The sequence below is a fragment of the Camelus dromedarius genome, chromosome 17 (assembly GCF_036321535.1).
Source record: "Camelus dromedarius isolate mCamDro1 chromosome 17, mCamDro1.pat, whole genome shotgun sequence".
NCBI lineage: Eukaryota > Metazoa > Chordata > Mammalia > Artiodactyla > Camelidae > Camelus > Camelus dromedarius.
In genome coordinates this window covers 27205982-27232576 of record NC_087452.1, presented here as the reverse complement: position 1 = coordinate 27232576, position 26595 = coordinate 27205982, and the positions used below count along the sequence as shown (strand labels likewise).

The window sequence follows — 26595 nt, the reverse complement described above, 5'->3', positions numbered from 1 at the left end:
CTCCTTGCCTTCAAGGCCCTGCTCCCTCCACCAGCTTGGGCAGAACATTCTGCTCAGCCTGGGGGCTCCTGTGGCCCCACCTCTCAGCATGTCTCTCAGAGCCTTCCCCAGTTGGGCTCCAATCTTCCCTTCGCCTCTCCACTATCTGTCATGTTCTTTTCGCTCCCTCTGGCTTCTGCACACTTGGCTTTTTTTTTTAGCCAGTGTGCATTTAGTTCACACTTTTTTTTTGCACTCCCCAATCCATGGATCCTCAGTACAGGGGTGCCTCGAGTCAGAGAGAATGGTCATTGTTTGGAGACAGAGGTTGTAAGTCTTCCCAGCCAAGAGTGTCCGTCTTTCAGAATCTAGCCTTTCCGCCCTTTCTCAGAAAGCCCTCTGTCAGCTTGGCAACCCTGGGATAGAAATTCTTAGCACTTTTACATAGATATGCTGCAGGATGCTTCTCTGAAGGATGGTTGGTTTTTTGTTTTTTTGTTTTTTTTTTTGTAACTTAGTCCCTATTCAGCGTTTCCATTGCAGGTTGAGCTGTCTTTCTTGGTGTCCAGCCTGCATCCGTCTGCCCTGTTAGTTTTTGAGCATCTTGAGAGCTAGGACAGTGGTTTGCTCACCTTTATATGTATCTGGCACTTAAGAAAATGCTAATATATGTTTGCTGATACAAGTTGACCTTCATCCCCATCGCCTTGAACACTGGCAAACCAGGTGTGACATTCGGTTGCCCTCAGAACCTGCAGAACCTCCTTATTTAATAAGAATGGGTAGAAGGCTCCTTGGAGCAGCCCCTTCCCCAGGAGGTCTCTGGGACATCCCTCTGCGTGGTGGCAGTTGAAGGTCTGACATTCACAAACACAGCACCAACGTGTGTGATCTCCTCTTAAGCCTCCAGGGTAACTGTCCGTGGCTAAAGCTTCCGTGCTCTCCTCCTCAACTTTTCTCCAGGTCCTGGAATCGCCTCCACAGTGAAAACCGGCGAGGAAGTGGGCTTCGTGGTTGACGCCAAGACGGCCGGGAAGGGGAAGGTGACCTGCACAGTTCTGACCCCGGATGGCACGGAGGCTGAGGCGGACGTCATTGAGAACGAGGACGGCACCTATGACATCTTCTACACGGCCGCCAAGCCGGGCACCTACGTCATCTACGTGCGCTTTGGTGGCGTCGATATTCCCAACAGCCCCTTCACCGTCATGGTAAGGAGGGTTGTCTCCGTAGGGCGTGCTGCTCTTAGCAGAGACTGCAACAGCTGCCGGCTGTTAAGCCCTGGCTAGGACAGCCCCCGCCACTTTCTTTTTCTGTTAAAAAAAATTGTCTTAAGCGCTCATGACCTTGTAGAGTCCCACAGTAATCTCTAGAAACCCGGGGGCCCTTTGGCTCTAAGGGTTTTTAGGGAATCATATTGGCAACCAGAGTATCCATCGTGCTAAGGATCTTAGGCAACATCCTGGCCTAAGCCCAGTTCAGAAAGATGCTCTTTGACAAAAAAAAATGTCTATAAGTAGAGCAGTGCAATTTTTCATTCTGCTGGTTCTTCCTGCCCGCCTCCTCCCCCATCTCCACGGCCTGGAGGAGAGAGGCTCCCATTGCTGTTGTCTGGAGGCTTGACTCTGATTTCCCAGCACTCAAAGTACCTCCACTTGTGTTTGGAAAGATTCAGACTTTGATTACGAGGGGGAAATAGCTTGTCTTTTGAAGCTAGGAACATCTGGAATAAAAGGAAACCATTATGGAAAACCTCTGGGCAGAGAATGGCTAGGCCCTTTAATTTTCAAATCTGAGTAACTTTTACATCTTCCTTTGATTATTAAGGTTCTTCTACCAGGAAAGGAGTTAGAAACCTTAGGAGCAGTCCTTCCTTTAACTCTTAAAACCAAGCATTATTGGCCCTTTCACAAATGCGGTATAGGAGCAGGGGTCAGACTCAAGTCCACTGAACCTCCTGCCCACTCTGGACAGTCGCCGGGCTCTTTCTTCCTCACCCGTGTCCTTTGATGCCATGAACAGTGCTCCACAAAGTTCCCAGACCTCAGTGGCCTGGCCCCCTGCACAGCCTTCAAATCTGATGATTTCACTTTATGCAGCAGCAGAGAAGGGCACGAAGACTCCATTCCAAACAGAAGCCCATGTCTGTCACCCAGCCTACAATCTGTTGCAACTTTATTCTTTTCCATAGATGTTTGTTTATCTATAAACCTTGTGCCAGCAGTCTGGAGCCCTTTTTTCTGTCCCAAGGATGTAAACATTTGTCAACTTTTGACACTGTTAACTTAGGAGTGTTTTTCTCCTTCAGGGAAGAAAGAGGGGCAGCTAAAAAGTTTATGTCCTTCTTATTTACAGGGAGGTGCCAGTTGTAGGTTTAAGGATCTGATTTTAGCCTGCAGGAGTTTTTATCTGGTTGGTTAGAATCGGGCAGGTTGGAAGAGCAGCTCTTGAGCAGAAGGCACAGCCCTCCTGGTGCAGTGAGCTGGGGATGAGAGACCACGTTAGGAAGTTCTGAGTGAAAAAATCAGGACCGAAATACCGAGGACCATTTTAGCAGATGAGTCAGAAACCTAAAGTGGGGGCCACCAAACTCATTAGGAATGAATGTTCTCTCGGCTCTGGAATGCATGCAGAGCAAAGATACTCGGTATAAATGCGCTGCCCCTCTAACGACTAATGACGGCAGAAAGGGGTGACTCCCAAGGCACCCAGTTTGCATCTTCATCCTCCTGGTCCAAGGTTTCTCCAGCCTTACTTAGATGGGCTGACTTTCTGCTCACTGGCCTCTTGCGGGTAGGTTCCCTGCCTTCCTCTACAAGCTTGGCGCCAAGAGGATGTGAGCACCCAGTACTGCTTTTGCAGCAAATGTCTCAAGGAGTCCTGGCAGGCTGGTTCAGTTAAATACATCACACAGGCGTGCCAAGGAAGTCACGGGTCTAGCAGCTTCTCTGCTCGACACCATTGAGAGGTCATGGAGCAAAGGCCATAGTGTAGGCATTGAAAAATCTTCCCTGCTAATGTGTCCCTGAGTCACCCCAATCAGAGAGGGTCTGAGAAATGTGGGCTGTTTCCATGGTTGAAGCTCGCAAAGCTAACTCTGTAAATGAAGCCCCCTTCTGAGATGCCACAATACACAAAAAGAAGTAAATGTAGGCCCAGAAGCCTTCCTTCATAAGGGAGGCCTTCAGTGTTTGTTTATTGTGGTAGAAGAGGGTCTTGAGAGGGGACCTGTCCCTTATCAGGTTGGTTGGATCAGGAACATGAAGTCTCCGGTTTTTAAAAAATGAATTTATAGAAACTTTACAACATCAACTACTATAGACACGTACCAGGTAACAAGAGACCCCTTCTCCCACTTTCGTGACCTATGTTAGGATTTTTTCTGCTTGCCCAGGAAATGCATCAGTTTTGTGCATGCGATTACACCATACACGTTGCTTTCCTTCCCTCAACCTTCCAGCGAACCCCTTCTTTGTTAATTGATCAGACTTGACCGCCTCTTCAGAATGGCTGCACTGTGTTCCACTGTACAGGCTTACCTGATGTACTTAACCGAGCCGGACAGACATGTAGCTTGTTTCAGCCTTTTCTGACCACAAGTGGCTCCAGTAGAACCGCTTGCATACATCACTGACCTGTGGACTTTCGTGCTAGTATTTCTGTAGGCCTGCTTCCTAGAAGTGGGGCTGTGGGTCCAGGGGGCATGTGGATTTGACATTGAAGAGAGAATGCCCACTTGCAACGAGGCTGGGAAGAACGCAGGCTCCCGCTCGAGTGGGCAGCTCCCTGCCGTGCAAGGTGGATGGGGAGGGAGCAGCCCTCAATTTGTAGCGTCTGAGTAGCGATGTCCCTCCAGTGTGATTCCCAACTAATCTCCATTTGCCACTGACCAGGCCACCGATGGGGAAGTCGCAGTCATGGAGGAGGCGCCGGTAAATGCATGTTCCCCTGGATTCAGGCCCTGGGTACACTCTCTTTGTTTTGGGGTTTTTCCCCCCCTTTTTTGCGTGTCTGTGTTTACTCAGCCTTCATTTCAGAAAAGCTGCAGCCTGCTTTTGGGGATTGCTTAAGCCCTCTGGGTGTCCTGGTCATTCGTTTGTGCCCACTGATCAGTCCAGCACAATGATCCCCGCTTTCTCTGTAATGAGACCCACCCGTGTCATCGTACATGCTCCACGAATCGCCCGCCACCATGTCTGTGATCACGCTCGGTGCAGTTTGTCTCCACGTTTAAAGAGAAAGATGGACAGCTGTCTTGGCCCTCCTGCTGACTCTCAAAGCCGCCACTTGCACATTTGGTCTCTGTTCAGGGGGGAAAGCCACCGCTGCTACTTTCTGCCACTTAAAACGCACCTTCTTTTCCAGGCCACAAGCAACTAAACTTTTCCAGGTGGAACCTGTTGGGACTTTCAGACGTTGCTATCTCTCACTTTTCCACTTTCCCATGGGCACTACTGGGAATTTTACAAGCAAACAGCCTGATGACTTTTAGCAATTGGTCAGCATGACGTCCCCAGTCCCTCAGGTTCTGCTCTGGCCCCAGAGCCAGTTAGATAAAGCCCTTCCTGCGTGGGCAGCCACATCCCCAAATCCTGGCTGCACAGGCTTGCAAAATTCCCAGTTGCTCTGCCCCCTGTGTCTTCACCACCCCATACTGTTGTCCACTTTACCCAGTGACTGCTGCTTCCTGTTTTTAGGTAACCGAAGAGGCCTATGTCCCAGTGAGTGACATGAACGGCCTGGGGTTTAAGCCTTTCGACTTGGTCATTCCGTTTGCAGTCAGGAAAGGAGAAATCACCGGTAAGCACTGTCATGAAAGCAGTCTCATTCTCACTCCCTCACGCTAGCTCTCCAGAGCAGTGGTCGCGAGGTGGTCCCATCTGTCTCCAAATCTGGGGTCCAGAACCCAGTGTCCTTGGTTCTTGTTCTAGGGGGTTGGTCCATAAGCCCCGAGATTACAGAATGTTCCGTGTCTCTGAAGAGGTGGTTTATTTATAACTTGCATTACATCCTGGAGAGGGCTGGAGATTCTCTGTAGGTTAAGAACTACTGTGTTTAGATAACTCTCAACTATCAGGTTCCTCTTCCCTTCTTTCCCTGCTTCCTCTTATTCTTCCACTTTTCCAGACGCAACTTTGACACTGAGGTCTAGTATACAAGAGTTCCTTCCTCTCCCAGCCTCCTGCCAGTGCCTGCTTCTCTTTGAGTTGATGCTCTACTAATCCTGTTGGTCTCATGGTCTTCTCAAGTCCTGTTTGAGCTTCTCATTTGTCAGTACAAAAGTAGAAGCCCCTTTACTTGTGTGTTGCCTGCCGCATTTTGTGGAAGCGAAAGGGTACAAAATTAAGCAGCCATTTCTGCTTCCTGTTGTGGAACTTGGATGTTTCCGGCAGCAGAGAGTGTTCTTGGATCTGAAAGCCTTTATTTTGAAGGCCGCCTGTGCCTCTGTGCTCAGCTTCTCTGGGGAAATTCTTCAGTGGGCTCACTGCCCTGTCTCCCTGTGCTCCAACAGGAGAGGTCCACATGCCTTCCGGGAAGACGGCCACACCCGAGATTGTGGACAACAAGGATGGCACAGTCACCGTCAGATACGCCCCCACTGAGGTCGGGCTCCACGAGATGCACATCAAGTACATGGGCAGCCACATCCCTGGTGAGTCCAGCTCAGCGCCTTGGCCGGCTGGCCCTGCAGGGCTCCAAGATTCAGGGGCCTGCACATCTGGGAAGTTGTATGTGTTGGGTCCGCTTTTGTGCGGGAAGCGGTTCTCAGTGGCAGGTTTGGCCTCCCTGCCAAACCGAACCACCTCTGACTCCAGTTAGTTTCCAGTAGGGTTGATGCAGCTAAGCGTCCTGGGTCACAGTGCAGGCCTTCCGGTCCCTGATGGTCCATCTCTGTCACTGTGCCGAGTGTGGCAAAAGGGTGAGCTGGGAGGAAAATGTGAGGCACACAGAGGGACTTTCCAGCCAGGCCTGCAGAGCTCTAAGCAGGAGAGGAGGTTGTGAGAACAGGACAAGCTGCCGTATTGTCACACTGCCCTTGACAAGGAAAGCCAGCTAGGTTTCACGTCCATCAACCAGCACAGCCTCACTCTTTGTTCTTTTTTTCCCTTCTAATTGTTTAAATAACTCTTTATTTTTCAATTTACTATTTTGAGTAAGCAGCCTACCCACATGGTTTAAAAAGAATAGTGGAGAAAGCTTTCCTTCCCACCCATATTCCCTGTCTGCCCTCTTCTTGACCCTGACCGTTGTTCATTTTTTGTGTTGGATTTCAGAGTATTTTTAAGACACTACAACAAATGAAAATACAGATTTTTAATTCCTCTCCCTTTATTACATCAATGGTAGTATACTCTGCACATTATTCTGGCCTTGCCCTCTTCACTTCACAGTATATCCCAGGGAGCTTTTTTATCCCAGTAGAGCAGTTTCGTGGTCTCACCATTTGGGCGAATGTTACGTATGAGCCATTTCTCCTGTTGGAGGGCGTGTGGGTTCTTGCCCATCTTTTGTGATCCCTCATCATGCTGCAGTGAATAGCCTTTCACATCCGTCATCTCACACCTGCTAGAGTGTATCTGTGAGATTTGTCTCCCTGAGCACAGGCATCTGTCATTCTGATAGAGTTCACCAAAGTGCCCTTCATCGGAGTCCTCCAGTTCACACACCCACCAGCCGTGTCGGAGAGCACCTGCTTTTCCCCTAGTTTACCAGTGGATTATGCTATGTATGTGCTGTCAAATTTTGGGATCTTTGCCAAACTGATAGTTGGAAAACAGTATCTTAGTGTTGCTTTATTTTTATTTCTCCTGTGAAACAGATTGAGCAACTTTCTATATGATTAAGTACTGTTGGTATTTTTTTTTCTCTGAACTGAATGTTTGTATCCTTGGCCTCATTTCTCTATTTGATTACTGGCCTTTGTCATGTAAGTTTTTGAGAACAATTTAAATATTGAGATTAGCCCATTGTGATAAGAGTTGCAAATATTTCTCCCACTTTGATGTTTGTTTTAGTTTATGTGTACATGTGCATATTTTTAAAAGTAAAAATTATTATCTGCTTCTGCTTAAATATTCTAAAGAAAAAGGAAAAGTAAAAAAAAGTCTTTCTTTCATTTTCCTCCTACTTCCACTGCTGGTGTGTGTATTTTTTCAGTCGTCTCTGTCCCTACAAACATGCATGCTATTTTGTTCTGTTTTGGAATGGGATAATGGTATTAGTATTACAGGGATAATGTTATAATGGGTTTTATTATATAGGTGTTAAAATGGGTCTTAGTATTATATAAGATATTAATATAATGGGATAGTGATATTAATATTATATAGCAATTTGCCTTTTTCTCTTTTTAATGCAACACATTATGGACAATCTCTCAAGTTAGTATGCATAGATCTCCCTCGTTCCGTTTAGTCACCCACAAGTAGACCAGTGTTTCTTTAACCAACACCCCTATTGATGGAGCCTGCGGTCTTTACCTAGTTTTCATCTGACCACTGTGGAAGTGGAAGTACTTGCATGGGGCTGGGAGTGGGAGTGGGTGAGAGGACCACTGTGGGGCAGATTCCTAGGGGTGGGCTCATACGCTTTGAAAGTCGTGGGCAAACAACCTTCTCCAAAAGACATTTCCAGCCACATCCCCTCTGTAGTGGGTCCTTTCTCCACCTGGTATAGCTCTTTCCTCCTTATTTGTCCAGCTAAGCCGAATTCCCCTGCCTAAGGCCCCCTCCAGTCCAGAGCAGCCTTGGGACTGTTTTTCTTCTATGGTCACTGAAGGGACATTAGCAAGTAGACCCCCATGAGTGTCCTAGGATGGAAGTCCCACAAAATCTCCTCTTCTGTTCTGCACAGGATATGTCAGGTGAATCTTAAAGCGCGGGTTGTCCGAGGTAGGCATTCCCCCTTCACCAAGTCCTAATTTTGTGTGTGTTCTTGGCAAACCCAGAGAGCCCGCTCCAGTTCTACGTGAACTACCCCAACAGCGGGAGTGTTTCTGCGTACGGCCCAGGCCTGGTGTATGGAGTGGCCAACAAAACCGCCACCTTCACCATCGTCACTGAGGACGCAGGAGAAGGTACCGTGTGGTTATCCTCTTCCCGCCTTTCATTTGGAGAGTTAAGTGCATGCAATTCCAGGGAAGCTTCTAAAATAATAAGACTCTCGAATGGTAGTATCTGTCTTGTCTTTTCTCACATGTAAATCTCTTGTGTGGAGCTTCTCTGTGTTCTACCCAAAACAGAAATTTTTGAAGTCCTCTGTGTTCTGATTAAAATCAGAGGCATCGCTATGAAGTGTTTCATGTGACTTGCCTGAAATTTAAGTGTCTTGGTAGATGACATTTTTGGTGTTGTTCCTTTTGTACCTGCACATGTGTCCACAGGACCACAGACATTATTCAGTGGCTTATTCCAGATGAAGCTGTGTGCCCGTGCCCACTGTCATCACAGAAAATGTCTGAATTTTTGTTCTCATGGGATTTTCACGCTGGCATCCAGCCCCCAACCAGCAGTGACAGTCTGTGTGTGACACCCTTCAATATGTGTGATTGGCCCTTCAGGGTTCCATCCCTTCCTCATCTCACATATCCGGAAAAATAGAGAGAACTTCAGGGTCACTTGGAGGGAGAATTCAGATGTAGAGTGTCCTCCCAGTGGCACTTTGACCGTGTAAATTGCTTTGTTCTGACCTATGCCTCTCCCTGAGGCTCCCATGGCTTGTGTCAGTCTGACCTTACAGGCATCAGGGCAGCCCTGGGTGAGTGATTAACCCTTTTGAAACAAAGAATCATTCTCTCTGATGGCCCTCTCTCCCTGCTTCCCTTCACAGGTGGCCTGGACTTGGCTATTGAGGGGCCCTCAAAGGCCGAGATCAGCTGCATTGACAACAAAGATGGGACGTGCACAGTGACCTACCTGCCCACCCTGCCAGGCGACTACAGCATTCTGGTCAAGTACAATGACAAGCACATCCCTGGCAGCCCCTTCACAGCCAAGATCACAGGTAGAGTTGCCTTGCTTACCGGGGGCTTCCTAGTGGGAAGTATGACAGCCTCTCTCCCATCAGACCCAGAGCAGCAGGCTAGGCATTTGTCTGAGATTAGGTGTCACAGTGACTCCTTGGGGAGCATGGTCAATGCTGAATGGGCTAAATTCCTCCTTTAGCAGGTAATCCTGGGAAAAGCAAGCTCACCATTTGGAGAGCACTTACTTTGTGCTAGTCTGACCCCACGGTATGTAAGAGGCCCTCTGATAGAGGCATTCAAATAATGCTTATTGCATGAGTAAATGGGCTCAGAGATGCCCATCAGCATCACTACTAGACAGATTTTTTTCCTCTCCATTTTACAGATGGGAAAACTGAAGGTTGGAGAGATAGTGGCCGAGCCAAGTTCACATGGGGATATTCTGGGATTCAGGTGGAGGTTATCTGACTCCAAGCCCTACTCCTGGCCCCTGTTACTCTCACTGTGTTTGAGTCATGCACTCAGTGGGTTATAAAGAAGACGTGCAAGACAAGGTTCTTGCCCCAAGGTGTTTAGACCTGTCTGTGAAACAGCCAGCCGTCCCTGTGTGAACATGATGAGTGTTCACCCGAGAAAGGCCCCAAGGGGATAATAGCCAGGTGGCAGGTGCCTCCCACTAGCAAAGATTTTTTTTTTTAAATGCAGTCTGTGTGGACTCAGGTCTCCAGTTCCTGCCAGTCCTACTAGTCTTCCCCCTAACCAGGTATAAATAGCAATTGTTTTTTGTTGGTTAGGTCTGCTCTTTGTCCAAGGCACATCTTTTCACTTAATTTTGGGTAATTAATTCTTGTCTGTTCATCTGCATGTGGAGTGAGGGCTCCGGAGAGCTGGGGTCACATGTAACTGAGCCGTGTTGGGGGTCGTGTTTCCCAGATGACAGCAGGCGGTGCTCTCAGGTGAAGCTGGGCTCTGCCGCCGACTTCCTGCTCGACATCAGCGAGACTGACCTTAGCACCCTGACGGCCAGCATCAAGGCCCCATCCGGCCGAGATGAGCCCTGTCTCCTGAAGAGGCTGCCCAACAATCACATCGGTGAGGCCAGGCTGCCCTCCCGGCTGGAGCCGGGACATCTTGGGTGGGAGACGGGGATTCCTTCGGTTTTTGCCGAGAAATTGGTAGCCCCTTGGGGTGTGAGGTGAGAAGCCTACTGGGTCACATGTGTGGTAAGAGCTGTGATCTTGGCCACCCTCTTGGACACCCTGGGCTGCTGGGAAGTCAGAAAGGAAGTTCTGTTGCCATCCTTGCAAGTGTGTCTCCCTGCTTCCTCCCCACACCTTCCCCTCTTCTTACAAACCCCAATCTGTTCTCCGGTCTCCAGGCATCTCCTTCATCCCCCGGGAAGTGGGTGAGCACCTGGTCAGCATCAAGAAGAATGGCAACCACGTGGCCAACAGCCCCGTGTCCATCATGGTGGTCCAGTCGGAGATCGGTGATGCCCGCAGAGCCAAAGTCTACGGCCGTGGCCTATCAGAAGGCCGGACTTTTGAGATGTCTGACTTCATCGTGGACACGAGGGATGCAGGTCTGTGGGGGGGGGGGGGGGTCCCCAGGAGAAAAGCCCAGAGCTTGCAGAACTGGCTTGTTTTTGCTCAGACTGCTTCGTCTTTTTGTCCTACCAACTTTCTTTTCTTTCTGAGCATCTTTCAAGCTGTAGATCCTTATGTGTGCATTATCCTCATCACTGAAGCCCCAGGAGCAATGGTGAAGTAGGTATTATCTTGTTTTCTAGATGAAAAATTTAAGACTCACAGGAATTAGCATCCCCATCTGCTTCTAGCATTTGAACCCAGAGCCACGACAACTCATAGGTTAATGTTTCATTATCTACACTCTCAGCATTGTTCTCAGCTTCCCAGGGTTTGCTGAACTCATCCCAAGCTAAGAATGTTGGCCAGCTGGCCAAGGTCGTGTTCAGCTGAGCAGTGCTTTGGAGGACGTGAGGAATTTCTTCCTGTTTCCTCTTTGAGAAGGTCTGAATTAGGTTGAACCTCTCCAGGCTACTCCATTTCCTAGTGTCCTTGTCTTCTGCCTTCTTGATGGCTGCACTGGTGACTTCTGGACAAAGTTGCAGTCCCAGGGGAGGGAGCTGGAGAATTTCTGGTCCTGATGGGCTAATGTTCTCTGTTGATTCCTCAGGTTATTAAAGCTTTAGATCTGCTGTCTTAGTGGTTCCCTGGCATGTGAGGCAGCTAGAGGCAGTTTAAAATGTCAAAATCTCAGGCCTGCAGCTGGCCATAAGCCTCCAGGCAGTGCCTGCTATTCCTGGGGGCATGTGGGCCGTGTCTTCCCCAGTGGCTTCTGCAGGATGGGTGGTCCGTGGGATGTTAGTAGATACCCTTGAGAAAAAAGTATAGTCAAAGCCATTTTCACCAGGTTCTTCCACTGCAGGATTCTCAGAGCCTTTAACTGGCTCCTCTGCCCAGGGCTCTCCAACAGGAGTCACCGTTACTGTCTTTCTGCTGGCTGGAGCATTTCTAGGGTTGGATGTCCTTTCTGCATTCATGAAGCTCCCCCTTCCTGGTGAGTTGCTGTGACAGCAGCCCGCCGGCCACTGCTTTGCAGGTTATGGTGGCATATCCCTGGCGGTGGAAGGCCCCAGCAAAGTGGACATCCAGACAGAGGACCTGGAGGACGGCACTTGCAAGGTCTCCTACTTCCCCACTGTGCCTGGGGTTTACATCGTCTCCACCAAGTTCGCTGATGAGCACGTGCCTGGTACGTGTGGCCCCCTCTGCCCTCCCTGCCTGATGCTTGCACTTCCTGACGCGTGGGTTCTGGGCTGCTCATGAGGGCCTTCTTGGTTCTTGCAGGGAGTCCGTTTACCGTGAAGATCAGTGGGGAGGGAAGAGTCAAGGAAAGCATCACCCGAACCAGCCGAGCGCCATCTGTGGCCACTGTCGGGAGCATCTGTGACCTGAACCTGAAAATCCCAGGTGAGTGTGAGGGGCTTGTGGGTCAGGGCGTGGGCATCATTGGAGGCCAAGTCCAGGCTTGGCCCAGAATGTGTCGTTCAAACCTGCTATGGGGAACTATTTTTTAATTTAACTTTTATTTTTATGTATTCATTAATAATTTTAATATTTCTTTTCACAGAGGCCCATCCAGGAAAAATAAATCTGTTTACCTGCTACCTTTTTCTTCTTCCAAGTGGAAAATAGCTTTGTTGTATCATATGAGGGAAAATAGATAAACTTTTAGACTTTAATTCGCTGTGTGTTGAATACAATAATGTCAATGAGAGAGCTGACCCCACTGATCCGCATATCTGGAAGGAGGTGTCAGCCCGGCGACATCCTTCTAATTTCCATTCATATCTTTTATTTCTAAAATCAGAATGAGGTTTGGGATGCAAGGCTGCGAAGGTGAGCCACATCTAGCCCTTTGGCCAAATTAGCCAGTAAATGGCCATAGTCTGTCTGAAACATGGCCCAGGTTTTTTTTATTGTTGAAAAGTCACTGTGTGAGTGAAGGTGTTGAGGCTCCTCTGGCACGTGCGTGGAGTTGCAGACTCTACGGGGACGAGAAATCTCAGGCTGTGATGAGTTTCTAGATGAAGCTCCATGTAGCATCTCCCGTCTTCCCTAACTTACTGCATGTCTGTTTGCTCTGCCTTCTTGGCAATACTTGATGGGTTCTTCCCGTGTAAACACAATGTTGGCCAAAGCCTCATTATTGTAGTGTCCAGACTAAAAGTCACTTAAAAAGAACTGTGTGGACTGTGATCATAAAAAGTTGACGTGCTCAGGGGGAGGGTATATCTCAAGCGGTAGAGCACATGCTTAGCATACATGAGGTCCTGGGTTCAATCCCCAGGACCTCCTCTAAGAATAAACAAATAAATCTAATTACCTCCCCCTGCAAATAAACAAACAAACATTTTTTTAAAAAGTTGACATGCTCAAAAAAAAAACGGGGGAAGTAAGTGTCACCTCATATCCCTACATCCGGGGAGTTTGTGGTTCACGTCTGAGGACCTGAGCTGGACCCCAGATGCCCCCAGCCCCCTGGACACACGGGCTCAGTCTCAGCTCACATTGGTGCCCTTCTCACTCACTGTGTGTGGGCATCTTTACACACCAAAACTACTTCCCCATCATCTTCCCAGCGACTGTGTAAGAGTCCATGTCACATGTAGCTGCACCGTCCGTTGTCGGGTTTTCTCACTCCCCACACACGCATCTTAATCCCATGACCCCTGTAACTGGTGCTTGTGACACCTGCCGCCGTGTGCTCAGGCTGTCGTCACACTGGACGGACGCCCAGCAGTGGGATTGCTGGGTCGATACGTTTCAGATGCTGCTATGCCTTGGCAGCCTGTCCTCCAGAAATTGGTGCCTGTTTCTCTGTTTTTCCCACCAGCCCTGGGCACTGTCTTTCATTCTTACTGTGACTAATCTGATGGAAAGATATGGTACCCAGTTTTCAGTTTCATTTCTCTGGTCACTAGGAGAATTCTCTTCTATTTCCTCTGCCTGTTTGTCTCTTACCTTTGTCTGATGTGGACAGTTACCCTTTCTCCAAGGTCTTGTCTGGCTCTTGACTCCTTTGCTCTTTTCAGTGGCACCAGATGACTCTGGGTGACTCATTTTCCCCCTTATTGCCTAAACCATCCTCTCTCGCCAGCCTCCAGATGTTCTCCGGACCCAGGCCGTGTGGGGTGGCCCTCCCTTCAACCTCCTTCCTTTCTCTGTCCTCAGGGCTCAAAGTCATGAGCTGCTGCCCAGATCCCGTAGGGCTGGAGGGTGCGGTTTCATGCTGCTGTAGGTGACAGCATTGCTTGGTCAGCCGGCATGCAGCGCGCCTGTGTGCACCACGTCAGTCCAGGCGCGGTCGCTGGCATGGCACGGGCACCTCGGGTGGAGCAGATGTGGTCCGCTTCCTGGTGTTGAGGACCCGAGGCATCACGGTTCTGGAAGTGTGGCCTCTGGTCTTCGGTTTGCTCAAAGCTTTGCTCACGCGTGGTTTTCCCTTTGCCACTGGGACTGACCTGTGTTCACCTTTTTCTCTAAATGCGTTTTGTCTTGTTGCCTAAAAGAAATGCTAAGGCTTCTTGACGATGAGGGGTGATAGCTCTTGCGTTTTCTGCCCTTACCTATGGAAAAGAGCCCCTATAAGCATGACAGGTGGTCCCGTGCCACCTTTGCCTAGAAACTTCTGAGCCATCTCAGTTTTTATTTCCATGTTGTAACTATCGGCTCAGGCTCTGGTTTGAAACTGCTGCGTGGAACTGAGTCACTTCCCACCACAAGGGCTGTGAAGGGCTTGGCAAGGCAAGAAGTGTCAGTGCCCCCAAGAATGTTCTCTGCATTGGGTGGCTACAAGGGCCTTGCTCCCTCCATGCTGGTCACAGCCACCCAGGGATTTGAGGGGCCAGGAGGGCAGGCATCCAGCCTGAAGGGGAGGAAGCCTGAGCACCCTGCACCCTGGGCCGCACTCGCTTTGCCTTCCGCTGCTTGCCCTGCATGTCCTGTTCCACCTTGGTTCCTCGCCCTCACCCTCCTCTCTTTCTCCCCCTGCTTTTCAGAAATCGACAGCAGCGACATGTCGGCCCACGTCACCAGCCCCTCCGGCCGCGTGACCGAGGCAGAGATTGTGCCCGTGGGGAAGAACTCGCACTGCGTCCGGTTTGTGCCCCAGGAGATGGGCGTCCACACTGTCAGCGTCAAGTACCGCGGCCAGCACGTCACCGGCAGCCCCTTCCAGTTCACCGTGGGGCCGCTCGGCGAGGGGGGCGCCCACAAGGTCCGGGCAGGGGGCCCCGGCCTAGAGCGAGGAGAAGCAGGAGTCCCAGGTGAGCGTTCCGGGCAGATTCTTACTTGGGAAGATGGAGTTCAGCCTGGTGGTGTGAGCACCCTGCACCCCTCACCCTGCTCTAAAAGGAAGACTTTGTAGGTATGATTCTGATGGGTGATATGAAGAGGCATTGTTTAAAGCAAGACTTCTGTGGCTACAGATGTTTGGGAATTGCTCACTTACCCAAAGCTAAACAGGTGTCTTACTGAGGGACTTCCTGGAGCCTGTGGTTTATGGGTGTGTGTCGTGAGGCTCCAAGAGAGGAACAGGGTCATCAAACTGTTTCCAGAGCACCCTGCAGGCTAACATACTGTGGAACATGCCAGAATTCTACAAAACTGGCTGTGAGAGTCCCTTGCAGTGGTGGTGTCTGGGTGGGAAGATCTGTGGGGACAGAACCGGACACCCTCATCTTTTTCATGTGTTTGGAAGATGCCTGATTGCCCATGAACTCAGTGTAGTCATGGATAGTACCTGCGAAACATCAGCGGTGCTCTTTCTTGGGTTCTACTCGGGGTTAGGGAAACAGAAAAGGGCTGGCAACAAACAGAACCCAGCACCCCAGGTTTGAGCAGGAAGAGGGGTCTGTATCAGGCTCAGTCACTGACCAGGTGTTTCTCTGTCTTAGCCGAGTTCAGCATCTGGACCCGGGAGGCAGGCGCCGGGGGCCTCTCCATCGCTGTTGAGGGCCCCAGTAAGGCCGAGATCACATTCGATGACCATAAGAACGGATCCTGCGGTGTGTCTTATATTGCCCAGGAGCCTGGTATGTACTCCATGGCCAGCAGGGGGCATTCTCCTTGTTTGGGGGCGGCTGGGTTGTAAGGAGCAGAAACCCATCCGACCAGCTCAAGTAGGACAGGAGCTTGTCTGCGTGGGCACCTGGGAGCACCTTCTCAAAATCCAGTTGCCAGAAGTCCAGCCAGGCCTGAAACGAGCAGGAATCCTTGTTCCTGTTGTGTCTTGTCCTTCTCTGTTGGCCTCGCTGAAGCTTTCATTCAGCTGTTTCGTTCTTCCCGCTGACCAGCCTCTCTCTGCCCACCCTCGGCCGGAAGCTGGTGTGGCTGCCCCAGAAGAGTGGGCCCAGCAGCTGAGGGGTTCCTAACCTCCTGTGTGCCATGGATCCTTTGGGCCTCTGGTGAAGCCCACGGGGACCATCTCAGGAAATATTTTTAAGCACATGAAATAAAATACATCCGATTATAAAGGAAACAAATTGTATTAAGATATTGCTATCAACCTCTTTTTAAAAGAACAAATGTGTAACATAGCAACATATCCACATCTTCACTGATACATTAAGTCATACGATTTGGCGGCAGTCTCTTAACTACCTTAATTTCTAAAGTGGTGATGAGTGTAAATGGTGTGGCAAGATACATATAAAACTGTAAAGTGATACATATCTGTGCTTGTTGTTGTGACAAAGTCACAGGTCTTAACATGCTGTGATTTCTTGTCAACACTTCTAATGGAAATGCTAAATTTCAGTTTGAGGTTAGTAAAAATAAAGTAAACATCCATCCACATTTTGTGGCTCTCCTGAGTACTGCACACAGGGCCTTTGTGGTGGGGGACCCTGTGGGCACAGATTAAAAATCCCTGCCCTTGTCCAGCTAAGAGAAATCAGGCTGGCCCGCTGTAAGCCAGGTGGCCCTCCCTGAACAAGTCAGCCTCAGCCCTGGAGGCGAGGCAGGGACACTTCAGCCCCAGATAGAGAAGCAGGAGGTCACTCTGGAGTTACTTTCCTGGGGCTTTGATGGGTCTTTGCTGTCCCCACAGGTAACTACGAGGTGTCTATCAAGTTCAACGATGAGCACATCCCCGAAAGTCCCTACCTGGTGCCGGTGATCGCACCCTCCGATGACGCCCGCCGCCTCACTGTTCTGAGCCTTCAGGTGAGACGCAAGGAAGCATCCACCTCCTTGGCCACAGGCCGACCAGTGAGGCCCTGGACTCCCGAGGCCCCTTCAATCCCCGACTCAGTGCCAAGGGCCCCAGCACATGTTGACAAGGGGAGCTTTCCCAGGCAGAGTCACACATAGGCCAGGAGACCATTGGGACAAGCAGAAACAGAGCCTCGGTCAATAAAACTCCTCGACATTGGGGGATGAGTTTTGTTTTCTAAATATTTATTTGAGAGAAACAAAGAAGGCCTGTTAATAACTGGTTAAGGGATAAGGAGGGCTTTCAAAACAAAACAAACACAAAACTAACAGCCCAGTGATGTTCAGCTTGCTATTGTTGGCTTCCTCTTCCTCAAGAAAGTCAACTGTGACTTATTTTATGATGCTGATCTGTTTACAGTAAGCATGCAAGGCACTGTGTTAAGACCTATGTCAGTGTCACTTCCCTAAATCCTTGCTACAACCTGGTGAATAGGTTTGACCCCATTTAAAGATAGAAAAACTGAGGTACAGAATGTTTATGGCTATCAGGAACCAACTGGCATGAGGCAGAGTGAGGTCTCTGTGGCTCCAAAACCGTGCTCCTAACGGCGGCCACCTTAATCCCAACCCTGGCGTGGCCGCTGGGTGCATAACCCAACCTAATGGGATGCCAGGAGACGCAGCTTCTCCCCCTGGCTTAAAACAGGTCGGTTCATTCAAGGCTGCAGTAGAGTCTTCAGCCAAACTAAGAATCACTGGGGATGCCTTTGGGTCTCAGGACACTGAAAAATAATTAGGTGTCTGAATCTGGTGTAGCAGTTTGGTTGTGGGATAACACCAGAATCCCAGAATATGATTTTGGGTTAGAGGGGTTTCTAAGTAGCCTTCAGCTGCCCCTCAGTTCTGGAAAATATTGAATTAAAACTCAATCTCATATCTCCCATTGGTGATATCTAGTTCCCCGCTCTTGGTTTACATGTGGACATCTAACCTTGCCCCGAGGGGGATCGGTATTGCTAGTTGTCCCAGACGTTAGAGAACCCAAACAGAAGTCAAACCAGAGTCACGGTCAACAGATTGAAGCGGCCTCGTCCGGAGAGTACCGAGGGTACTGACTGGTCACTGTGGTGTCGATGTTTTTCTTGTGTTTCATTTAAAGGCTTCTTAACAGAAGTTTCTCCTGTGGCCAGCTTAACTAAAACCTATGGAGGGAGATAAACCCAGCATTTTCTGAGGGCAAAGAGCTGCCTTCATGCATCTCCAAGTTTTCTTTTGGATCTTCCAAGGCGTTTATCTCCCTCTTGAGGATTTAGAGGCAGGCGGACTCAGGTAATGTAAAAACGGTTCTGTCCAAAAGGAGCTGGCTGGTGTGGAGAAATCCCCTCCAGAAAACTTCGGTAGAGTCCTCTTGGTCTCAGTGTGGTCATGAAATATTTAGGTAAGTGTGCAGCAGGCTTGTTCGTCAGTCAGGCTTTTGTAACCAGCTGCTGCGGCAGGAGGGGCGTGTGTATCAGCTTCATCCCCTGTTCTTCCCGGTCACTTGATGCCAAGTGACATGCAAATTATTTATTGGAGCTTTACTGGCAGGCTGCAGGGCAACATCTGGTACTGGTTAGAAAAGAGGGGCGTGTACTGTTTCCTCTTGCTTTTGAGACTTTTTAGAAAATTGGAGTCGGCTGGTATTTTGTGGAGGGAGGGGTGGGATAGGGGTGATCTGGCCATCAAAGACTCCTTAATTTTGTGTTCAGTCCTCCCTCCCTTGTCTGTAACCTTGAGAGCAGTTTAGTAGAATATTCTTCGACAATGGTAACGTCCCACATCTCCGACGTGCAGTGTAGTAGCCACGAGCCCGTGGGTACGGAGCAGTTGCAATGTGGCTAGTGTAACTGAGGAACTGAATTTTGTATTTCACTTAATTTTGATTGATTTAAATTTAAATGTATGTAACTGTACGTGGCTAGTGATGACCACATCGGGCAGCACTGCTTTACGCCTTGCTGTTGAGATGGGATCCTTGGACCAGCAGTCTCTGCACCGCCTGGGAACTTATTAAAAACATGTGGAGCCCCAGGCTCCATCCCAGACCCACTGAATCAGAATCTGCATTTTAACAAGACCCCCCAGGTGCCTCAGTTGCATGTGAAGTGTGAGCCCTGCTGCCTTAGAGTTACCATCTGAGTAGCTGTCCAATCAAGTGTACATCAAACCTGCTGACTTGAAAAATTTTGCTATTCAGGATTGGCCAATCTTAAAATATCTTAAGCATCTAAACTTCCAATCATCTCCTCTCAGCAGAGGATATAGGTTCCAAGACAAAGCATAGAGAGTGAAACTGATTCAGGAAAGAGCAAAAGCTGCCCTTCTCTCCATGGCTCTTTTGAGAGGGGATGAACGACTTCTAAATGCATATTAATATTTAACGATAAGCTGACATGTTTCAACTCTTTTATGTATGGGCTAGGCCCTGTGCTGAGTGCTTTGAATGCATAATTTCATTTAATCCTCACAGCAGCTCTGTGAGAAATTCAGTTTTTATACCCATTTTACAGATGAGGAAACTGAGGGTCAAAGAGGTTAAACAACTTTAAATAGCTAGGAAATGGTAGTATCCCCAGGTCCTGCTGATTTTTAACCACTGGGCAGTACTGCATGACAGAAAAATCTTGTGTAGCCCTTTATGAGTTTATTAAAAGCCCTCTCCATCTCCATTCTTGAGATAAAAAAAGTTTGCTCATGTTAATGAGTGCCTGGTTCTATCAGCTGCCAACCTCCTTCTAGAAAGTGGGGAGGGACTTCTCTTCTTTTCAATCTGGAAGATACTGGGTTTTCTGGCCTATACACGTTTTGTTTATGATGCTGAAACTATACTATTGCTGGCCAGGATGTCTCCAGAGCTAGGAACCATCTCTTCCAGCCTGATTCAGGATAGTTTGAACACAAGACCATGTCTATGTGTGTCTGTGCTGTCTTATAGTTAATGGTAGAAATGTGGCATTGCCCACCTGCTCTTCTGTTGTCTGATGTTATATAGAAAAACATTCCAGGCCTATTGGCATCAGAATTATCGCTGGGTCAGGTCGATGTGTGCCACTGAGCAGGAACCCTGAGGGCTGTAACCTGTCTCATGTATTAAATTCTCAGGAATCGGGACTAAAAGTTAACCAGCCAGCCTCCTTTGCTATAAGGTTGAATGGGGCAAAAGGCAAGATTGATGCAAAGGTGCACAGCCCCTCTGGAGCCGTGGAGGAGTGCCATGTGTCTGAGCTGGAGCCAGGTAAGCCGGAGGCCGGGCGTGCGGGTCCCAGCACCAGCGTCCCCCACCCAGGAATGTTTCTGAAAACGTGAATCCTGACGGAGGAGTCATTGGCCTCTCCAAGGCCTTCTGATTCCCTTTGCTGCTGCCTGACACTGTTTATAAATTCGGGTATAAACATTTGCCAGGGGCAGGCTTTGAGATAAATACAACACCTCCCTTTTTTTTTTTTTTAAACAAATACTTCTGTATTTTCTATTGTTTTTCAGATTTCTTTCACATGACTTTCATTGTGATGGTCTCTTATCTTAATAAAATATCACAGATTTTTATTACTGACCTTATGAAATGAATAAGTACACTTTGACCCTCACTTCACTCTGAGGGAAAGTGCAATTGATGTTCATTTGTAAATTAAAAAAAAAAAGAGAGAGAGAATCCAGGTCTCCAGTAGGGCTTAATAGCAGAAGATTTCCTTACCTGCTGCCTTGGTGTACGGAATTCCCTGATGTCAATCAACTTTAATGAGACCATTTTGCCAGTGAACATTTTTTAAGTGTCAGAGACTTGACAGGAAGGTGAGGCTGAGGAAGACATGATTCTTGCCCTCAAAGAGGAGCCCAGAGTCGAGTGAGGACCTAGAGAGAGGGAGCCAAAAACGTGCAGTGCACTGGTGAGGACCCCAGCTGATCACCAACAGCACAGTGGGGCTGAGAATTAGATGGCAAATAAAGATGGTTGAAACAGGAGAGGAAAAGGGTTTCTGCCTTGAGGTCAAGAGGACTGCTCAGAGGAGGAGGCATTGAATGTGGGCCCTGATGCGTGAGGAAGAGCCCTGTGACCACTGCCCTTATTGGACATTTGCTGTTTGCCCTGCTCTGTGTACAGGGACGGTGGACACCTAGGACCTGGGTTAGCATTTAGACGTCTTCCTCCCACTGGGCAGAAAAGGAAAGGGCAGTGGGAAACCTCAGAAAGAGCAAGTGTGGGGGCTGGGTGCCCTGATCAGATCGTGACTTAAGTCTGACCATATCGTAGGGAATGTGTTGGAGCATCTGAAAGGCAGGGTAGTGAGCTGATGCTCCCAATGTGGTCCATTTGGAAAAACAATATTAATCAGCAGTGTTAGAAATGGAGAGAATGGACTTGAGGCCAGAGAACTGGAACATTTGGTGAGCAGTTGGCCACAGTCAATGAAAGTGAATTCAGAAAGGCTACATGTAACTTGGTGATGGGGTAGAAAGATGATGGTATAGTTGGCAACACTCGGGACAATAGCCATGGGTGGGCAAAGGTTGGCCTATGCCTTATAGAGCTTATTATTTTATTTTGAGGGGTTTTAAAGTGTCTCCTGGATATCCAAGTGGGGATATTTAATAGAGCTCTACAGTGTTGGATTGGTCAGCAAGTGAGATGTGCTGTCCTTAGCCCCAGGCAGTAGTTGGAGTCCTTGGGACGTCTGAAACCACCATGCCTCATTTAGTATGCTGTTGGTGACAAATTACAGAACACCCAGCTCAACTCGTATAATAAAGGGGTCCATTAATTCAAACTGGAAGTTCAGGATCTAAGGTGGGTTTCAGCAGCAACTTAATTCAGCCATCCAGCTGCGTTCTCCAAGGCCCCACACAATCTCTGCTCCTTCTGATTTGTGGGCCTCATTCTAAAACTGGCCCTCCTCTTTGTGGCAAGATGGCTGCAACAGCACCAGGCTTCCTTTCTCCACACTATACCAATCAAGAGAGACATCCTATACTCAAGTTTTTTTCTCAGAAGTGTAACATGCTCCTTTCCCAGAGGTCTCCAGAAAACTGCCCTTCTATCTCACTGATCACTGAACACACATGCCAGTTCCTGAGTCACTTCCTGTGGCTAAGTGCCATGTGCTCATTGACTTAGGCTTGGGAATGAGGGATTTTCCCAGGTTAGCTTGACCCATACCTGGACGTGGGCGTGGGGTCAGTTTTCCCTGCAGCACATTGGCTTTCAGAGAGGGGTGGGTACCAGTTGGGGACTATTGGGGGAAGCACAGTATGGAAGGGTATGTGTGGAAGTTCCATATGGAGAGAGGATCAGAGTGGGAGAGAAGAGGGTTTTGGGTGGAGCTTCGGGGAGCAAAGATTCTGAGGGGGATGGAGGGTACAAGGAGCCATGGAGAGGCTGCGAGACTGACTGCAGGAGAAGACTCTGCATCCCAGGTGGGAGCACTTTGGGGAGGAAGGGGGTGGTCATGTGGTGCCTGATGGACGGACAGTCCAGGTGCCCATTTCAGTTAACTGATCATCCTGCCACGTGCTGTGACCCAAACGCACTGTGAGAAACTGTGGGACAGTTGCTACCCTGGAGCTTAATTAAGGAGCATTAATTCCATTTCTCCCCGCTTTAAGTAGCCAAGTAGAGAAATTTTGCCAGAAGTGAGCTTTTCATAAAGAAAGTGTTCTTCTGAGGCAGAGACCAGGGAGGATCAAACAGAGAATTTGAGATTTGGATGCATTTCCCGAAAGGCTGACTAGGGACACACAAGTAGGCCCAACATATTGGGTGCCAGGCTTCCGGCAGAACCGTTGTCTTATTAAGCAGTGATTTAAGATTGGCCTCCTGTCCTTTGTCGTTCCCCCACCCCCACCCCCACCCCAGTGGTGCCCACGTGCTCACTTTCTCCTGTGCCTTTGCTCACTCCTAGATAAGTACGCTGTTCGCTTCATCCCCCACGAGAATGGTGTCCACACAATCGACGTCAAGTTCAATGGGAGCCACGTGGTTGGAAGCCCCTTCAAAGTGCGCGTCGGAGAGCCCGGACAAGCGGGGAACCCTGCCCTGGTGTCCGCCTATGGTGCAGGGCTCGAGGGGGGCACCACAGGTAATACACCGTCTCTGCCTCTCTACCGGAGCCAGCCCCAGGGGCAGAGCCAGATGGAACCCTCCAAGCCCCGGGAAGCCTTCCCCACGCTCTCCCAGGGAAACTGCAATAATGCACCCTTGGGGGGCTCTCACTTGACCCACCGTAGATCCAGAGTGAGGGCTTGCTGGCCCTACTCTCACAGCTCATTACTGTTTGCTGTGCTTCCTTTCTGCCTTTGCCAGGTTCCTTTAGGGCCAGGACACTGGTAGGGAGGGGATACAACACAGCATCATTCGTTTTGAGTGGTCCTTTGCCTACACAGAGTTTGTGATGCATATAATGGACCTTTTGCGAGGTCCCCTACCCGCCAGCAAATTTAGTGGTCCCTGGGCTCCTAGAAACACACTGAATCAGCAGTAAGACCTGCCACAGCCTGGCTCCTTCTTTTATTCTGATCCTAAGAGAAGAAAAAAGACTAAAACAGTAAAACTTCTGGAGGTTTTGAGACTCGTTACAGTTTGTTTTTAATCTCTGCCCCAGTTGGGGCACATTTGATTGTGAAAAATGCAGGCAGTGAGGGAGTGTGTAAAGTTCCATCTTGCTTCTTCTCGCTCCGTCCCTCTGGGTCCAGGAGGAAATGCAGCTAACAGGTCAGGGGAGGACCTTCAGGTTGTCTTTTTGTTGGTCTTCATTCTTGGTCACTTAGTTGCTTAGCTAGTCGGTTTATTAAAAAGGTAGACAGAAGTTTTGCTTTTATTTTACAGAAATAGTCTTAATGTATGCGTTGTAGTACAGCTTGCTTTTGTCACTTGACATCTTAAGGAACTTTCCACGTCAGAACCTACAGATCTAACCTCATGATGGCTGCAGTTGGTGTTCATACTGTGGAAATAGAGGTGGGCACGAGGGCTGTCCAGTGTGTCACTGTTATGGAAGATGCCGGGGTGGGGAGCTTGTCCACTTAGACATTACCGCAGGAGTGGACTCACTGGGACATGGTGTGCGTCTGGGTGTTACTTTGGGCACTTTTAGGGAGGCAGCCCGGTTTCTTGAGTCCCTTTGTGTGTGTGCACATTCTTCTCTTAGTCTCCCCCTGATACAGTGAGTGGGACAGAGCAGACCTACCTCCCCACAGGCAAGTGGGTGAGTGGCCACAGTTATCTAGCTGGGGAGCGAGTAGGGGCTGAGGATCCCTGCCCAGGTGCAGGAGTGACTAACCGGCTGGCGTGCCACCTTGAGACTCTGGCCAAAACAGTGGACTCAGCAAAACCTTCCAGGGGGTCTGCATGAGTACTTTCCATCTCCCCAGGCCCATCTAGTCTGGCTCCACACGGAACTCCAGGCCAGCAACTTGCCCTTTGTAAAAGGCACAGTATTGTTTCACCCTCAGCGATGTCCTTTTTCAGATGAGCAAAGTGAGACTCCAAAAGGTTGAGCAAGCTTAGCTGAGAGGGGACAGAACTAGGAATCAGTCCAAGTCTACGCCTCAAAGCCAGTGCACTTGACCCCTCAGTTTTGCTGCCTCCCTCAGAGTCTGGCTCACCCAGAAGCAGTGACCGCACCCCTGGCCTCCTTTGGGGGTGTCCTAAACCAGGACCCCTGTCCTCCCAGCTGCCCTGGAATGGTTCCCAAGCAGTAGTGCAGGCATTTGGCCCCTGGCAAGCCACCCATCATCAAAGCCCAGATGGGGTCCTCCTGGTACTTGGGGCCCCAGCAGGCCTTGGTCCAGGCCTCACAGTGGCCACTGAGGTCTCCTGCAGCCACCCCGTCCCCCTGCTGGGTCACACCTGCTGTGCCCTGGGCCTCTCACGCTTCCTCTTGGCTGTTCGCACGCCTACTCCAGAGCTCGGGTTTCAGGCTCTGCTTTGCCAGCACTGGATGATGCTGAGGGAAGGAGCTGGTCTTGCAGGGAGACTCCCAGCCAGGAGGGAGAGGTACAGAGCATGCCTGTTTCAAACCCTGTGTAAATATTGCTCTTGTCAAGGGGAAGGCGTCTTGTTTTTCTAGCTGTCCCGCTCCCAGGCCTTTTCCCAAATATCCATCCCCAGATTACACAGCTGCAGTGTGCATGGAATGAAAAGGTATCTATGCCCGGCTGCTGGAGGGCCTGCGTGCAGACCTTCGGAACAAAGCAGGCTTCATTGTATCTTTATGGGTGGGTTTGCTGTATCTCTTGGCTCAAGCTTTACATGGTCCATCCTGCAGGTTTTGGAGCAGGGGAATGTGGAGAATTTCGGGTGGGACTCTGCTGCAGAGCGGCTGAGAAGGTTGGGAGTTAGACCAGGGAGTCAGACTCTTCGATGGGAAGAGCCATTTTCCTGATGAAATGCTCCAGGAGCCCCCTCCAGCGTGCACAAGATGGAAGGGAAGAGCCTTCTTCCCTCCCGTTACCCCTCATCCACCTTGGATGGAGTAGGGCTGTGTGAAACTCACAGGAACTCATCTGTACACACGTGGGGGCGCAGGGAAGACCGCCACACCCAGAGATGTCTAGGGTACTGGTTCTAGCTGGAGGCAGCAGTCTCCTTTCTCCCATCTGCTCTCCCATCCCGGAGCCTTTAGCTGGTCAGACAGATCTTATGTTTAAACCCCAGTTCTGTCTGCCCCGCCCCCGCTTTGTGACTTGGGGCGAGTTATGTGACTTCACTGAGCCTCCACGTCCTTCCTGTAAAATGAGAACAGTACGGGAGCCCAGCTGATAGGTTGCTCTTGTCCTGTGATTCCTTGTTGCCCTTTTCCCACCCCATCTTCCTTTCTGGGCCCTCACAGTCAGGGTCAACTGATGTTTCTCTGGAGCAGCTTGTGTAAAAGTGTGGGGCTCCTCTCCGCTGCACCCAGCTCTTCTCATCTTCACTTTAAAAGTATCTTTCCTTACTGTCACTTGCAGCTACTTCCTGGAAACTGTCCCTTCTTGTGCATACCCCCTCCTTTCCCCACACAGCCCTGCTTCGGCTGCGTGAGGGGCTTCTGGGCTGCATGTTTTAAATACAAGGTTGAGATAGTGGGGCGGGGGTGGGGGGTGGGGAGGAGCCCTGGGACAGGAGCCTCAGGAGCTTCCAGAAACAGCTGGGTTGTGTTTGGGGGTTGCATGATAGCAGCTCCTTTGTTTTATTGATAACCAGAACAATAATTCTTTCTCTGGCCTCAGAGCTGTAATTAAACCAAAATAGTTCCCAGCTGGGGTGGCATCCAGGGCTCTGGAAAAGACACCACCCTGCATGGGGACGCTATGCCAGGGATGCCCCGTAGAGGGCACTGTAGCGAGTGTACAGCTGATGTCCTGGCCCCCAGGTAACCCTCACTGACAACCTCTTCTCCCTCTGGACTGGAAGGGAGCCTGGAAGAGTCAGGGCTTTTGCAGGGCATTGAGCTCAGGCAGGAATCCTACAGTGGTCACTGCTTGGCACTCTCTTTGGGCCCAACTTTTCTTTTGTCACAAGGCAGAATGTCTGTGTAGGAGGTCTTCATGGACTAAGCAGAATGTCCTGGGGCTGCGATTAGAGCATCTGGTGGCTGAGAGACGGACCTGTGCTTCGGAGCCACGCGGACTTGCTCTGATCCCAGCTCTGCCACTTTCTCATTCAGCTGTGACTGTCAAATGGTGGATCCTCCCTGAATCTCAGTGTCGTTTGTGAAAGAAGAAACACTGGGCATGTAAAACGATGGGCATGGGATCTGGAGCCTGAGTGGTGCGAGTGGGAATCAGCACGAGCTGCCATTTGGTCCTGTTTTTGTTGCTGGGATCCATGGCAAAAGTAGGGGGCAGGCAGATCCTAGCGGCTGCCCCGGTCTTTGGCATGGTGTCTGAGGCGAG

At 49.7% G+C, this 26595-nt stretch overlaps 1 protein-coding gene across 3 annotated transcripts in view; it reads left to right on the top strand.

Moving 5' to 3' along the window:
• Positions 1-26595, top strand: part of FLNB (filamin B) — a 128651-nt gene that overhangs the window by 97607 nt on the left and 4449 nt on the right. The window contains exons 29-43 of one of the 3 annotated variants that reach the window (XM_064496383.1): positions 943-1190; positions 3873-3911; positions 4677-4779; positions 5492-5632; positions 7928-8056; positions 8809-8982; positions 9878-10036; positions 10323-10526; positions 11567-11719; positions 11815-11937; positions 14529-14795; positions 15426-15563; positions 16580-16695; positions 19828-19960; positions 22623-22799. In XM_064496383.1, coding sequence (XP_064352453.1) covers positions 943-1190; positions 3873-3911; positions 4677-4779; positions 5492-5632; positions 7928-8056; positions 8809-8982; positions 9878-10036; positions 10323-10526; positions 11567-11719; positions 11815-11937; positions 14529-14795; positions 15426-15563; positions 16580-16695; positions 19828-19960; positions 22623-22799 — 2304 coding nt within the window. Of the gene's footprint in view, positions 1-942; positions 1191-3872; positions 3945-4676; positions 4780-5491; positions 5633-7927; positions 8057-8808; positions 8983-9877; positions 10037-10322; positions 10527-11566; positions 11720-11814; positions 11938-14528; positions 14796-15425; positions 15564-16579; positions 16696-19827; positions 19961-22622; positions 22800-26595 lie in introns of all 3 variants that reach the window. The other 2 variants (XM_064496382.1, XM_064496384.1) reach the window with 2 other exon arrangements.